This window comes from Leuresthes tenuis, unplaced genomic scaffold, assembly GCF_036924035.1.
Source record: "Leuresthes tenuis unplaced genomic scaffold, fLeuTen1.0.hap1 SCAF_9, whole genome shotgun sequence".
Lineage (NCBI taxonomy): Eukaryota > Metazoa > Chordata > Actinopteri > Atheriniformes > Atherinopsidae > Leuresthes > Leuresthes tenuis.
This window is the reverse complement of record NW_027325363.1, coordinates 22,075,030-22,090,377: the sequence shown is the minus strand read 5'-3', so window position 1 is coordinate 22,090,377 and position 15,348 is coordinate 22,075,030. Positions and strand designations below refer to the sequence as shown.

The 15,348-nt window shown below is 41.2% G+C and overlaps 1 protein-coding gene across 6 annotated transcripts in view; it reads right to left on the bottom strand.

Moving 5' to 3' along the window:
- Window positions 1–15,348, bottom strand: part of fli1 (Fli-1 proto-oncogene, ETS transcription factor) — a 34,775-nt gene that overhangs the window by 3,308 nt on the left and 16,119 nt on the right. For 5 of the 6 annotated variants that reach the window (XM_072392838.1, XM_072392837.1, XM_072392840.1 and 2 more), the window contains 4 exons: window positions 9,498–9,566; window positions 1,942–2,001; window positions 1,509–1,568; window positions 78–125 (listed from right to left, as the gene is read on the bottom strand). In XM_072392838.1, the coding sequence (XP_072248939.1) occupies window positions 78–125; window positions 1,509–1,568; window positions 1,942–2,001; window positions 9,498–9,566 (237 nt within the window). The remainder of the gene's footprint in view (window positions 1–77; window positions 126–1,508; window positions 1,569–1,941; window positions 2,002–9,497; window positions 9,567–15,348) is intronic. The other variant, XM_072392841.1, reaches the window with a different exon arrangement.

The following is a 15,348-nucleotide window of genomic DNA, read 5'->3' as shown; positions in this document are numbered from 1 at the left end:
ACAGATGAGTTCTCCACTAACTAAGAGCACAAACAGATACATCACGTCACACTGCTGTAACATAAAGAAAATCTGACCTGGGTTGGCTAGGCGACTACTAGTGGGGCCCAGAATCTGGTAAGGATCTGTGGACAGAACGAAAACTTTGTTAGTTGGTATACTGCTGTGAAAATATACAACAATAAGTTTCTCATGCTATGAAATATGAATGACTGTAAGAGCATGTTACAATTTAATGTCAAATATTCAGGAGGCTCTTATGATATGTTTCACATTATGTAAATAAGACTAACTAATCACTTAAAATCACTGAAAAAAAAAAACTGCTTCAATTACTTTAGATTAGGAAAAAACAATTACATATGTGGTAGACGTGTGGGTGGGAGATCAGATAACAATTTAAAAAAAGAATCAAGAAATGAAATTAGGAAAAAAACTGCAGCGTGAAGCAATATGTAGTCATTTGCAAAACAGGCTTTATGAATTCTACATTCAAAGTACACAACAGCGTGAACCACAGCTATATCAGTCACATGTCAAGACTGTAGCTCCTTAAAGCAGATACTTTATTCCTGAGTTGAACAGCAGTGTATTTGATCTTTGGTAAGATTACAAAACTAGCAGTTTATATTTACCATTTAATAGATATCTTTTATTCTCTCAATATTTCATATTTCCACCATAGATATTCAATGACATTCAATCTTCCTCAGCACTGAGGACAATACTGTTGCACAAATTTCTCAGAGACTGTTCGAGGCTAACTTGGCGAGAAAAAAGCTCTGACTTTTATCTTCTTAAGAAACTGCAAAGACTAAAAACATTGCACATTTTCTTTGTTGGGATGTTTCCCATCGGCCAACAAACTAGAGTTTTATATCGAGCATAAAACAAATCAATTTCAAATTGATCAAAATGGTGTCTTCAGCAACTGCAAGTTGAGTAGAGTATTCATCATACTGAAAATATAACAAATATTTAAGAAATTTGATCTTAGAAATGTAGACTCCACACGAGAAAACCAAGGTAAGAAAAGTGGGTCCAGATGTGAACACTGACACATAAATTAGCTAATCTTAATGTTATCTATCATCTTATCCTATTACATAAAGTGGGAACTGTATTTCTAACGCAGTAAGTCTCTCCAAGTTCTCTCCTTGAGAACATGTATTTTGCTTTTGACACTAAATACAGCCGTGTGATCACTTTTGTTGTACAGCATTCATGACACGTCATGCCAAAGGAGCTGCAGTACCTTGGTCTGTAAATTAACATTGCTGTGGCAAGCTATGAACAGTTCTGAAGTTTCATAAAGCCGTGAAAATATATTACCGTGTCTTAAGAATTTTTTGGAAAGCATTCTAAACGTGACCATCATAGAGACACACAGTGTAATTATGCTTGACTGTTTTGACTGTAAAAATATAGGAAAGGAAACTGATACTAAGAAATAAGTTTTGAGTCTTATGCCACATATAACCCATGAAAGATGCCAAGTAAGTAGTTACCTGGCTGAGCTCTGGGCTGCTCAGTGGACTTGGTCACATTTTGAGTAACTACTGGTGAGCCTGCAGACACATAGAAAAAAAATATTCATCAGAGGGGTGGCCACAGGAAAGCAAACTACACATCCTTAAGGCATGCCAGCAGAGGTCCAAAATAAATGAGGCAGTGGCTGGTCTGACTTCTTTTGCCTGTGCAATCTTTAGTAGTCTATCCCACACGTCTACAGTCTGCCCCTCCTGCACTACACACTTACTGTAGGTCGGATTATACTATTTGGCAATCATTTGGGTGTTTGAACTGCACAGCAAATGATAAAGATTGCTATGCCATGAGAAAAGTCAAACCTAATGTTCTTTCTCATAGTGTTACAGCCATTCATAATCAACAATATAGGCTAAATGCAAATGGGATCTTTGACCATTTTTGAGTCCTCACCTTTGCCACTGTGCATGTTGTTGGACCACCCTGTCCGCCGTACAGCATCATATGAAGGGTCTGACAAAAAGAATAGAAACACAGAGTTTGTCAACATATATACGTTTATTACAGTGCCTTTTTAAAGAAGATAAGAAATAAGTATATGGATGGGAGTTGGTGGTAGAAGGCGTAACAAAAGGTGACATATTTAGTCAAATTATCCTAACAAAAATGCCAATAACCCCCCCAGTGAACGTAAAAAGCTTGTTTAAGAATATTAAGTCGAAAAAAAATGTACAAAATAGTGCTCAAAAACAACTCAAGATAAAGTTATACAGCCGAAGAAATGCAAATGAAATCACAGGAGAACATTAATTACAAGATGCCAAAACGTTCAATATGCAACAAGAGAGCTGACCAAACACTAATGGTCACAACATTCCTTCTAAATCAATATCACAAGAAATAAAAGGATTCTCTAAGCACTACTACAAACGAAAAAGGATAAAAACTCATTTAAACCCTTTAAAGTCAAAACCTATTCCAACCACAAGATGATAAAAAATGAACTGATCTATCAGCTCATAGTATAGCCATTCCTTCTGCAGCCACATGAACAGACACCCAGCGTGCTCATGAATATTTTTGTGGGTTTAACCATCGTAACATGTTTACAGTGTCTTTTTTCATTGTATGTGTGCCAATACCAAGCGTGCAGCTGTTACAGATGGCCAACGTCAAGGCGAATGTCAAATAGCAGAAATAAATCTATTGAAAAAATGGTAAAAAATGTTCTAAACAGCATATCTGGGCATGGTCATGTGGATTTGTTTGGCTTGCTGCAGTGGTTCAAATGGATATGGCTCAATCTCTGAGGAAAAGTGCAGTTGGTTGAGAAGCTTGCAACACCCTGACCACAAATAAAAGGACTGATGCAAAATAACGAACAAGCACAGAGACGGTACATGCAGATAATATCCACTCTCCCACCTCCCCATCCAAGCGGCTTTCATAAAACCTGAGAAACAGCCAACCTGGCCCAGTTTGCTGTTACCCAGTCCTACCTGCTGTGTGTTTGTGGTGTGAAGCTGGACAGATTACACTAACAATCAATCACTCTGATACAAGAGCACACAGCAGAGACTGTAGCGCTTCCCTGGCAATGTCTCAAAAATAACCTGCTACACTCACAGTGCACCTGGTCATCTCCCTTAATGGTTTGTATTTTTAGGGGCTTAAACAGTTCAAACGGTTGCCAGAACACAGGGATTTGTTTTGTACCCAGGTATGCTTTACACTGTGTTGTGCCCAATATGCTATTCAGAGTGTTATCATGACCTGTAAATCTTTTTGTCAGCTGTGCTTCTCCCAGATTACAGATAGATAGAGACAGTGTAATGGTGATGACAGGAGTTGTTGATGGGATCAGCAAGCTGTTAGAAGGTCACGAGGCAATTCAGTTTCTCAGAAGTGCAGGCTGAGTTGTTAAGAAGCAGGCTAATTGTCAACTGTTTGGTTTAATATATCATGGGCTGTACACATAAAGGATCATATATCACAATGGGAACAACTGTCTGTGCTGAGGGTTTCTTTTTAAAGACTTATCTAATGCTGTGTGGTGATGCTGGCCTCTTTGCTACACATTACATCATGTTTTATGGTTAACATGTTCACATTGTCTACAGTCATTTGTAAACAGGTGACTGGCCAACAAAAGGCTGGAAAAGTAAGTGGTATTAAAAAAAGAAACAGCCGGAGGAACATGTTGCAACTAATTAAGTCAATTGCAACAGGTTAGAAACGTGATGGGGTTTAAAAAGAGCACCTTGGAGAGACAGAGTTATTCAGAAGTAAAGAATGACAGAGGTACAGCAATCAGCAAAAAACTGGGTTTACAAATCGTGGAGCAATTTCAGAAAAGTGTTCCTGAACGTAAAATTGCAAAGACTTTGAATATATCACCATATAATACAAGGGACACAGCCAAAAAAATATTACTGGATGCATATTATCTTCGGGCCCTCAGACATTAAAAACAGGCATGATTCTCTTTTGAAAAGCGACTGCATTAGCACAGGAATATTTCCAGGTGTCATTGTCTGAAAAAGCCAAATGTGAACATGAGCCAGAAACACCACCATCTTCTCTGGGCCAAAGCTTATTTAAAATGAGTTGCAAAGTGGAAAACTGTTCTGTTGTCAGACATCTCCAAATGTGAAATTCTTTCAGGAAATCATGGACGGCGTGTCCTGGAGTACTAGAAGAGTCTGGTTACACAGACAAATACAACAAAGAAGACCCAGGACCGTTGAACTACTAGAATCATATATCAGACAGGTATGTGATAACATTCCTCTCCCAAAGGTCCACCAGGGGATCTCAGTTCCCTTGTGTTTACAGACTGTTGTTAAAAGGAGAGGGGATGCTACATAGTGGTAAACACGGCCTCGTCCCAACTTTCTTTAAACGTCTTGATGCAATCAAATTCAAAATGAGCTCAAGTATTTTTCATGAAATTGTAAAATGTCTCACTTTCAGCATTTGATACGTTTTCTATGTTCTGTTGTAAATTATATATTGTTTTAACAGATTTGCAAATCATTGCATCCTGTTTTTTTATTCTCATTTTACACAGCATCCAAGCTTTTTGCAAATTGGAACCAAAGCTGGATGCAAATATCAAAACAATAACTCTATATTCAACATCAATTTTGCCTGGAAATCTATAACTTAGGAGTCTTCTAGCTCTACCTCTAACAAAGTCAGCCAGTTAGGAGTCCCTCTTAGCCCCAGGATGTTTTTTAATGCACCCACTGGCTAACTGAACACTGCATAAACCATATGAACATGAATCTTGGTTTTGGCTAATGAATAGCATTGGGTCTGTATTAAATATATAGATACAATATATAGATTTTTTTTCATCATCAACCTGAAAATGATTATAAATAATGTTTATAATTATCTGCTATTTTTGTGTATCTGTTTGTTTGTCAGATACAAATACGTAAGTAATCTCATCAAATCATTTTACTATCAAGTTTCCAATAGGGGAAAAAATTAAAACTTGTATTTATCTAAATTTTTTAGGCCAAAAAATTATGTTTATTAATATAAAAGTAAATTTATACAAGGCACGCTCGCACTATTACTTATTCAAAGAGCACCAAGCATTTTCAATGGGTCTGAAAGCACACTGTGATTGTCCTCACTTCAACAGCACATTTGGTCTTTGGGTGCCATTTTGACCCATGTGACCTCCTTGTCCAGACATTTCCAAACACTGTACAATACTGCCCTCCTGTGGCTAAAATCCCTAAAATGCTCCCTAAAATAAGTATCAACTTCAAATATGTAACATCCGTCATACTTTCAAAGGATATTTAGTTCTTTGGTGTTTGATCTTCCCGATCCTTAAAAGCAAAATGTCGTCTGATGCTTAGAGATTTCCAGTCTCTTTACTAATTTCTAAACTCTTCAGCTTTTAGCCCCCCTGCTCCAGCAGAGGAGTCATTCCTACAATATCTGCTGCTAAAAGAGATCGTTCTTGTCGCCTGTGACTCCATAGAGGAATTCAGTGAATGGGGAAATAGTGGAAGTCGGTACAACGGACGGCACATTTATAAAGCAAAAATGTGAAGAAGGGTGTGAGCTTGCAATGAAAAGGGGAAAAAAGAACAGGATCAAACAAAAAGAAGAAACAGGAGCGTAATAGAGAGAAACACAAAAAGAGGGATAGGAGGGACAAAATACAAGCGGGCTGCCGTGGCTCAGAGGGGCTGTCAGGTTCAATCTGGTGTGGGCCAACAGGATAGCCAAGGAGCAGTGACTGGGGGAGAGTCCTGGGAGACTTGCGTTTCCTGCCTGCTTCGCCTGCAGACAACCTCTCTTTGTTTTACTGGCCCTTTTTTCCCCTCTACTCACTGCCAGCCCCCCTCCCAAACCTCACCCCCACCAACCGCTCCCCACCACCCCGAAAAAAACACTAGGGGCTACCTTCGTACTTGCAGAAAGGGGTTAGGAGACGGTGGGGGAGAGGCAGAGGATGGAGGGATGAGCGGGAAGGTGAAGGAATTACAGACAGATGAAGATATAAACAGAATGAGTGAAGGAAAAGACATGAAAGAGAAAGAAGAGCAAAAGCAAAAGGAGAAGAGTGATGACAAAAGAAAACTCTGAGTCAGACAGAACACAACTTTGGAATTTGAAAAGAAAACAACTGCAGCAAACCCAGCTACTGTCTGGTATGGGCAGGAGGAGATGCCCGGTTATTCCAGGCCTGTAAAATACCCCATAGTGAGAAGGAACCTTCGAAACACAAGAATTAAGACATGAAGCCAATAATCTCAACATGCATGCTTAATTAAAGTATTTCCCACATATTTACTTCCCCCTCTTAATTTTCTGGCTTTTTTGTCAAATTAAATAAAAAAAAAAGTGGAAGCGAAAGTATTGAAAAAAGGGAGGAGCACGGCGCACAAAACCAAAGTGGTTGGGGGTACACTTCGAAAGGCGACCACGCAAACACAGACGAATAATTTCACAGAGAGAGCCGCCTCATCCCCACCCTGCACCCCCCCCTCCCGCCTCCATTTTTCCAGGCCTCGCTCTGACTGTGACTTGAGCCAGTTTCCACTCTGGTCTGGGGTGTGGTGCACGCTCCTGGGAGACTTCAACTGCAGGACCAGTTAGTCAAAACAAGACCTGAGCGCGAGACAGAGAGGAGGAGAGAGACACAGAGAGTAGGAGAAAGGCACAGGAAGATGGAGTGGGAGAGAAAGAAGAGAGGGTGAGACAGAGAAAGGGAGAAGGACAGAGTCGAGCTGTGGACTGTTTTTAACCCAGAATCTAGGCCAAGGAGCGAGACCTAGACAGGGTAACGTTTTTCAATACCCATAATACAGGTGCTTCAAAAGCCATCTGTAAAGGGGACAGAGCCATAAGAGGAGGAGAAAGACGGCAATGAAGAGTAGTTAAAGCAGAGAGGCAGCGGTTGCAACAAAACAGACAGCCATCTGAGGAACATGTTTAGAACAACACTTCTATTATTTCTCCAAAGAGCATTTGGAGCTCTGTGAAGTTATTTTAGTATGAGAGCATAGGCACTTAAGTGCTTTTCCTTTCACTTCTCAGTCATACAGATAACGTGAACCATCATCTTTAACCCATTTACGGATGAAAAGCGTGTCTTGGTGTCCTTGTGAATTTTAATTCACAGGAAAGAGAAAATAAATGGCAAAAAGGTGCACAAAAGAAGCTGTAACAGTAGCCGTCCATGTTAAACGGTAGCACCCACAGTCTATACTGTATGAAAAAACGCCTCCCAACATACAACTGTCTAAAACTCCCGAATAACACAATACACACTCAGTGTGTTATCGGTGTAAATGCATACTGTAACACATGCTGCACCAAGGCATCCAGAAACCCACCCACACACATCCACATACACTTCTATCTACAGGGAAAAAAGTAGACAGAGAACTTAGATACACACAGAGAGAGCCACACACACACACACATCTACACACACACACCCTTTCATAGCGGCTGCATTCCGTGTTTTATATGCTCTCTTTTATTCATAACATTGCATTTTACACCACAGAGTCTGGAGCAGATTAAGGGTTGTCTCCTGCCGTATGCTTGTGCTTACTCTACCCCAAAGAGCCTGTATGGTATTTGACTGTTCTCAAAAGGCAATATGAACTTGAACATCTGGCAGTGCTGATCTGTGGATTCACTGATAAAGGCTTCTCCTGAAGCAAGACACCTTTTGTTGTTGAGTCACAAACTCCCGACTTCAACTCTAAAGTTCTTATACTTCATCTTGTTGTACTTTCCCCTGTACTACATGTTACGAAGCATGAAAGCAACATGTTGTAGTGTTTAACGTGATTGAGAAGTTGGGTAATTTCAGGGTGATTAGTTTTAAATTGGATGGGCATCAATCTGATAACACGGATGTATGTCCTAAATTTCCTCATATTTGCATGCTGGGGATACAAGGTCTTTCCCAGCCAGCGGCTTTGCAGAGGTTGTGCTCCGAGCACACAGTGAGGCAGAGTCGGTGTTGCAGGAGCCCATTATAGAAATCACCTCTTGTGAAAGGGAAATGCTCTTGAAGGGAGGGACCCTCTATTCCTGCCAGTCCAAATACCTGGTGCTGAGAACCAGGAAGATCAGGGTCGGGGGTGACCGAGCAGAATCTTATCTGGCCTGCCCATAGGTCTATTAGTTTGAGACTGGGCGAGAACACGTCCCTAGCCTGGTAACTCTCACCTCTGGAGAAGATAGAGAGGGAGACAGAAGGCATTCTCTGACACTTATCAGACTTAGTATTTCCCCTGCTGCTGTCTTGATAGGGCCCCTCATCCTGTGAGCAAGGCTATCACTGTTATTGCAGTCTTTTCTCTGTCCTCTGGTGGTGACACCATATAGCCAATGTAAAGGATGCTTTTCCTTTTTTTTTTCACAGATATGCAGTCTTTGACTATTCAAGTCGTGTCAGCACAAAAAAATGTTTTTAAAGTGAAAAAGGTATCAAGAGGAAAGGGACAGTCATCCTGCGCTGTTGTTAGCATTGTTCTTGGAAACCCTTTTTCTACAGCCTGTTTCATTTGATTTCATACCCAGAAATGAAAACTGACTTATACTTTTAAAAAGTGCATTTGAGTTAGGTGAAACAAACTCAATTAATACACATATTGTGTTTTGGTCTGAAAAAAAATTTGACACATAAAATCACACATTACGATTAATATTTTGCTTTTGCAGACAGCGACAGTAGCCTAATCTACCGACAAAAGCTCACACACGGAGAATGGAATTCTAAGGTGTAAAACGTGCAAAAATCCAACATGACAAGTGTGGACAACACCAGATTTTCTAGCTTGCATTTTGAATATAGCTTCCCTTCCTCCCCCTCGCTGTTTGTCTTACTCTGTTAAAACCATGCACGTGCACTCCCTTCCACTCCACTCTGGTCTGAGGCAGTCAGCCAGCCTCGCCTGCCATGTTTACCGTACACATTGTTGCCTCAGCACCTGTCTGTAATGCCTGTCCTCAATGAACAGCCTCATTCACTTCTCTTCTTTCCTGTAATCACCACATTTGAAGTCTGTTCATGTCCCTGCCACTATGGAAAAACAAAAACAAAAAAATCAGCAGCTCTCTGGTTTTGTCTAGCTGTTCTTGTGCCTCTATTCTGTTACTCTGAGCTGCTCTGTGTTGTCACAGCGTTCAGGTAGCAGTCCTGAATAGCACAGTCTGCTGCTGCAGCATATCATTTCATCGACACAAAAGCTGCACCTGCCCAGAGCTTTGTCCGGTGCAATCAGTGACTGCATATGCTTTGATTTTGTGAGTGATCTGTATTCTTAAGTGTGTGGGCGCTTTGTGCTTGTTTGTTTTTTATTTGCAATTCTGAAATCCATTGGTATTGTTATCAGAACCGCCATCTAATGGTTTTTTTTTTTTTTTTCATAAAAGATGTTCTAATTTCTCTAATCCCACTAGTAAGCAACATGTACGTCGACCCAAATGTACACTTAGACAAAACAAAGTGTTCCTACCCTCTTTGGCAGCCAGGCGTGGAGATGGGTCCGTGTGAGATGGTGTGTTGTAGGATAATGATGAGCTACCTGCAATGAGACAAAAGAGCGCACAGCGAAATCCTTCGTGTCAATCAATGGATAAAGACTAATGAATTGAATGAGTGCAACAAAAACACGAGGAAGGAAAATTTCATCATCATCAGCTTGACTGTAAGCATTTGGTTTAAAATATGTGATCTTAAAGAATTTGGGTTTTAATCCCTATATATTTGTTTAAAGGAAGCTGATTCAGAGTAAACCAAGGGCACAAAAAGCTCAGAGGGTTTTACAGCAGCCAGCAGGTGGCAGCACAAAGCTCAGCTCCATTTCTGTCAAACTGCACCATGTAACCTCTTTTCATCATGATGCTGTTTTGTATTTGACAATAATAGAAAAGAAAAACTACAGAACTACAGAACACACTCGACCCTCTAAATGTTGGGGAAATTCTGGAGCCTCTCAGCATTTTTACTCCAAGTGCCACTCCTGGGAGGCAAGAGTCCTCATATGGCTGCCTATTCATTTCACCTTATGGTGCAGAACTCTGCGCTGCATTCCTCCACTTACACAGGCACCCTGGGCGGCACCAAAATGCTCTCTTAATTTTAGCTGCCCCCAGGCATAAATCAGCGAGTGGAAAAACAGACCCAAAAATGCACAGAGAAAACACAAGAGCAGTGACTACATGGAGAGTGTAGCGAAGATTTAGCGCTCGGACTGCTGAGCAGGGAGGACACCTTTTCTGAATGGAGCAATTTGAAACAAACTCTTAAATACATCGTGAAAGAAAAATCCTGTAGGTCTGGGATGTTTTTTTAGATTCGATACAGGACTTTTTTTTAGCTTTTTTTTTTTTTTACACAACATCCAGTGTCGCTGGTAGTGGGGCCCATGGTGGCAGACTATGGTTCTGTTTTTTTTTAAGGGGGAGGCTGGGGGAGGTGGAAGAGTGGGGTGCTCCACAAATGTATTCTAACCTCCCAACACCCCACTCCTTCTAGTTTTACCTACTCCATGGCACCCCCAAGGCTCTGGGTCTAGTTTAGAAAGCTGGGGGCCTTAGAACAGGGGAGCCATTGTATGAGGAAGGGTCCCTGCACAGCAATCAAACGCAGCTCCCCGTACAAAAATAATTCCACACGCGGAGTGTAAGCAAAATGAGCCACCAAAGCACTGTCTTTGGAATGAGGGAGAAAGCGTAAGAGAAAGATGAACAGACGAGGAGTGAAGGGAGGAGGAAGGGGCTGTTAACCCTTTTCCTACTGTGTGCCCCATATGTGGGCTGACCCAGACAGGCAAACAGGCAGCATTGCAGAGAAAACCTCAAACCATCCCACAGAGAAATTCAGGACTGCTGCACAGCAGAGAGTGAGAGTGAATGAGACAGAGGGAGAGACCACAGCTGACTGCTCGATGGAGGCAAGTCTTGGCAGTGCTGCCTATTTATTTGGACGGCCTCTTCCTCTCTCAGAAAACAAACATGTCCCGGTAATCTGACAGCACAGTGGGAGGACTGGCCAGTGTTCAGCCTTTAAGACCCTCACTCTCCCTTTGCCTCACTAGTCACATCTGCTTAGAGTCTGTTAGATTACATAACATCCACAAACAGTTTTCTTTTCTCTCCTTCCTATGACTGATGGGTATTTTAAGAGCCTTGTCCCCCAATTTCACATGCCCATAATATTGATAGATATTTGTTCAACATTGTGTTGGACCTCCAGCAGCTTCCTGCTGTTTGTTCTGTGAAGCTATATGATACAGTTGCTTGCAACATGTGGTCTGAGCTTTGTCAACAAACTGATGGTTCTCCCAGTTTTGAATGTCTTGCCACCTAAAAAGGGGTCACATGGGCTTTGGCCAGCTTTTTAATGCAAAGGAACAAAAGTCCATGGCACTCTCCCACTCTCTTTAGATCAGCTTTACACTGTTGTGGTGAGAGTTTGCCATTACTGTCTCCAAATATCAGTTTGAAAGTTTTCTCACAAACTGTATCACATATTATTGAAAAAGTAACTGTATCCCCTTACAGGTTTAAGAAGAGCTTCTTGCAAAACTGAGACTGATATATAATATTTGGAAAGGATCTGAACTTATTCAACAAGGCCAGTGATCCAAATTCTGACCAGGTCTCCAGCCCTTGTTTAAGGCAAGTATGAAAAAGCTGCAACACCAAAAATGAAGCCAAGTGTATTGTGCCAAAAACTACGGCTCCTCAAATGGTCACTCAAGGCTGGCTCCAAAAAGGCTGCCCAACTTTACAGCAGGAATAAAAATGTTTACAACCTGCTACAAAATTGGTTTTGGTCACTAAGGTTAATTTCCACATTCAAGACAGCCGTAAAGGTGCTGAATTTCAATCCAACTCCAATTCTGTAAAGGCCTAAGTTTATTTATAACTAAGGATGTGGCTGCTTTGAGTGACAATTGACACAACAGGCATGCAGATGATCAATTTGATTTGAAGTAATATCTATTGGTTGCACTTCACTTCTGCCTCCAAAAACACAAGATATTCATGGCCAAATGACAAACTTGAGGCTTCAAAATACATGTTCCACTACTCACTGACGTAATAGGACTGTACCATATTGTCAGCATTTGGCACAAGACTGGCCAGCCAATGAATAGAAATATATATGGCAAAACTAATATGAATCCTTAACAAAGGAACAAAGGCTAATAAGTTTTAATATAATTACTGAATCCTGCTTTTGTGATCATTCTGCTTTTTTTCATATACCTGTACACAGATTACCAAGTGATGCATTACTGGCCAGTCGTACACTCAATGTTGAGGTGGAGTTGGAAAAAAAAGGGGGAAAATTAAGTGCTGATCTGTGACTGGGCATACATATGAAATTCAAATTGACACCACACATGTCTCCCACCCACCGCACTGCGTCCTCCCAAGCAAGTTATAATGCTGAGCAACGACAGAACTGGTTGCTCGTTTCATGGCCTAAACTACACAGATGTGCGCTGATGTTAATGTAGTTAAACAAAACCTTTTAGTATAGAGGCCTTTGGCAGATGGATAGATGGACATCGAGAGTGAACTTGACACAGAGAGTACATTCCATCTCTTACCAACAGCAAACACAGGCCTCATTAACCTTGCCCTCAAAGAGCGTGGTGTTCATGGAAATATAGTGTTGTGTATGATGTGTAGTCATGTGTTGGAGAGCAAAAGTGTTTATTGCATTATGGGGCACAGTTTTAGAGCAGACCCTCTTGGAAGGCATTTATAGTTGTTAAAAGTGCCAGCAACAGTTATAACAAATTGTTGAACTCTGCTTCTTTTCTCACCTTCACACATCTGGATAATGGCTGAATGAAGTCGGAGTTACTTTCAGATTGTCCATTTCGGAAAGTTAAAGAAATTTGCAGCACTGCCACTTTCGATGTTGGAAAAACCCCCAGAGAGGAGTTTCAGAGACTTGAAATACTTCTGTTAGAGTATATTTGCACTTTAACAATACCCAAACCATAGTTCATGTTGCCATGACCACAATACTACCCTTTATCTGACAAAATGTACAGACAGGTGACAAACCATATGCTCCCAGAACAACTGCTGCAGTTCACAAGTGTCTGGATATCTAATGGAAGGAGGATTTGACTACAATATATCCTCTCATTTGTTCTCTTGAAGATGGTGGTGAAATCAAAACATCCCACAGATGTTGAGTTTGGCTGAGAACTGTAAAAGGCATACATAGCATACAAGCATACAATTGTCTCCAAATTATATTCACAAATCCATCCAGTGACCCCTTATGGTTGAAGCATGGGGGACACCATCAGAACAGAGATGCCACCAATGAGGATACCAACACAAGTGCTGCAGGTGATAACGGAAAGCGAGCCAAACCCCAGTGGAGCCAGCACCCCCCCCCCCCCCCCCCCCCCCAAGAACATCAAAATAACCCTCCTTGTATATTGTATCAGCAAAGAAAGGTGAATGAAATATTAGTTTGTTTTTGCAGCAATAAATAAGTAATAAATAGATGAATGTCCGAGTCAAAACCTTGATCATGTTGTATCTATGTTTGTATATATATTTTTTCAAAACTTTTTAAATTTGTTATCATTCTATTTGATTTATTTTCTTTTTTACACTTTTCATGATATAGGCTTGTTAAGTGTTTTATTGCTCTGTATAAACAGTAAAGGCAGTGTAATTTTAGTAAATATTTAGCAGACAACTAATTGTATAGGCTCAATGTTTTACTAATATCTAAATCATATATGCATTGTCTGTACATCCACTGGGCTTTTGGTCTATTTGTACTCTTTAATTTCCTTCTTCTGCTCAAGGGTTCTGGTAAGGTGATCATCTTATCTGAGAAGAGCAAGACAAATGTTTTGTAATTTTAAAACAGAGCCAGAGCCCCCAACAGATGTATCATCTGGACCAAATTCCAAGGCCAATTTCTTTCCCCAGTCTTGGTCAAATATTCTGATTTGACCCCTTATTTGTTACCCATCTGTATTAGTCACACACAGGTATTGTTGGGAGAAACAATTTTCACTCTAAATGTTAGCTTCCAAGAAGAAATACTACCTCTAGGAATTTAGCCTCGATTAAAATTGGGTTCATCGCTGTGCTCAAATAAAAAGCATCGGCTTATGACCGGTGTTCATTGTCCACTTATGCTAATGCGATATGCACATAAATTCTTGTCGTGCTAAGTGTCTGAACCCCAGCAGTCAAGTGAGCAGCCGCAGACTGCTTCCTAATGGTGGCTAACAGCAGACAGCTAACAGTAAAGGGCACAGGGCCAGGCCGTTGAGCCCCTCTGCACCAGTGATAATCTGCCAATAGAAAGAACTAATGCAAAGGGAGCTCAATAAAAATGTTGTGAGGGGAGAAATGGGAGAGAGGGAGAGTGAGCTCTCCAGACCTCCTTTTTCCCCTACTCAGCCTGCGAGCCCAGATGTTTATGGTCTGTATAAACTATTGAGGGCTCGAGAATGTCCCCCCACTCTGAAGCAAGCAGCAGCAGCGCAGAAGCCCAGACTTATCACTCTCCCTCTCCCTCTCCGTCTTGACTCCCTCACTGTAAATCCGTCCAGGCACACAAGCAATGGCGACAGCTGGGAAACAGAACTATTGCTATTCTCCAACTGCACTCAATCATATCCATCTCAAACCATTTCCACACACAAAAAACGTCCTTTTTTTTTCCAACTTCATCTTATAGCTGTTTCTCACGTTCACAACCTCCCGCTTGTGTCCTAAAATAACTACTGTGTAATGTATCTGTAAAGGATGTCTTCCTTTTTTCAGCCTCTACGATTATGTTTCTTCAGATCTATAGATCAGCTCTCAGTTTTCTGTCTTGTTAAACTCCCATCTGTCTTCTCCCATCTCTTTCACTGCTTTTGCATCTCTCTGGCTGTCTGAGGTTTGTTGCTCTGCTCGGCTTCCAGCACATGTGGTATCAAACCGACCTACATGGGTGCGATAAAGCAAACAGTCCGTGGGCCCTCCCTGACAGACTAATTTGAACAAATTCTCAAATTGCACCCCCAAATTGAAAGCACATTGGGGTGTGGGCGGCCATCACTTACAAAAATCTGGATAAGTGACCAACAATGAGGACAAAATAATGCACAGGCAACTACCCTTGTTACTGTAAGCAGCTGGGCAGCTAGACAGATGTTCAGCTTGTACCTGCGGTTGTACCAGTGTGGGTGTCTGAGCAGTGTTTCTGCACATGACGTGGCGGGAGTGTTTTGTTATGGTATGGCTGTAGGGTGGGGAAATGTATCCCTGCCCTTCACTAAGTGTACACGTGGGGCTTAATGACGCCGAAGAATGTTAATC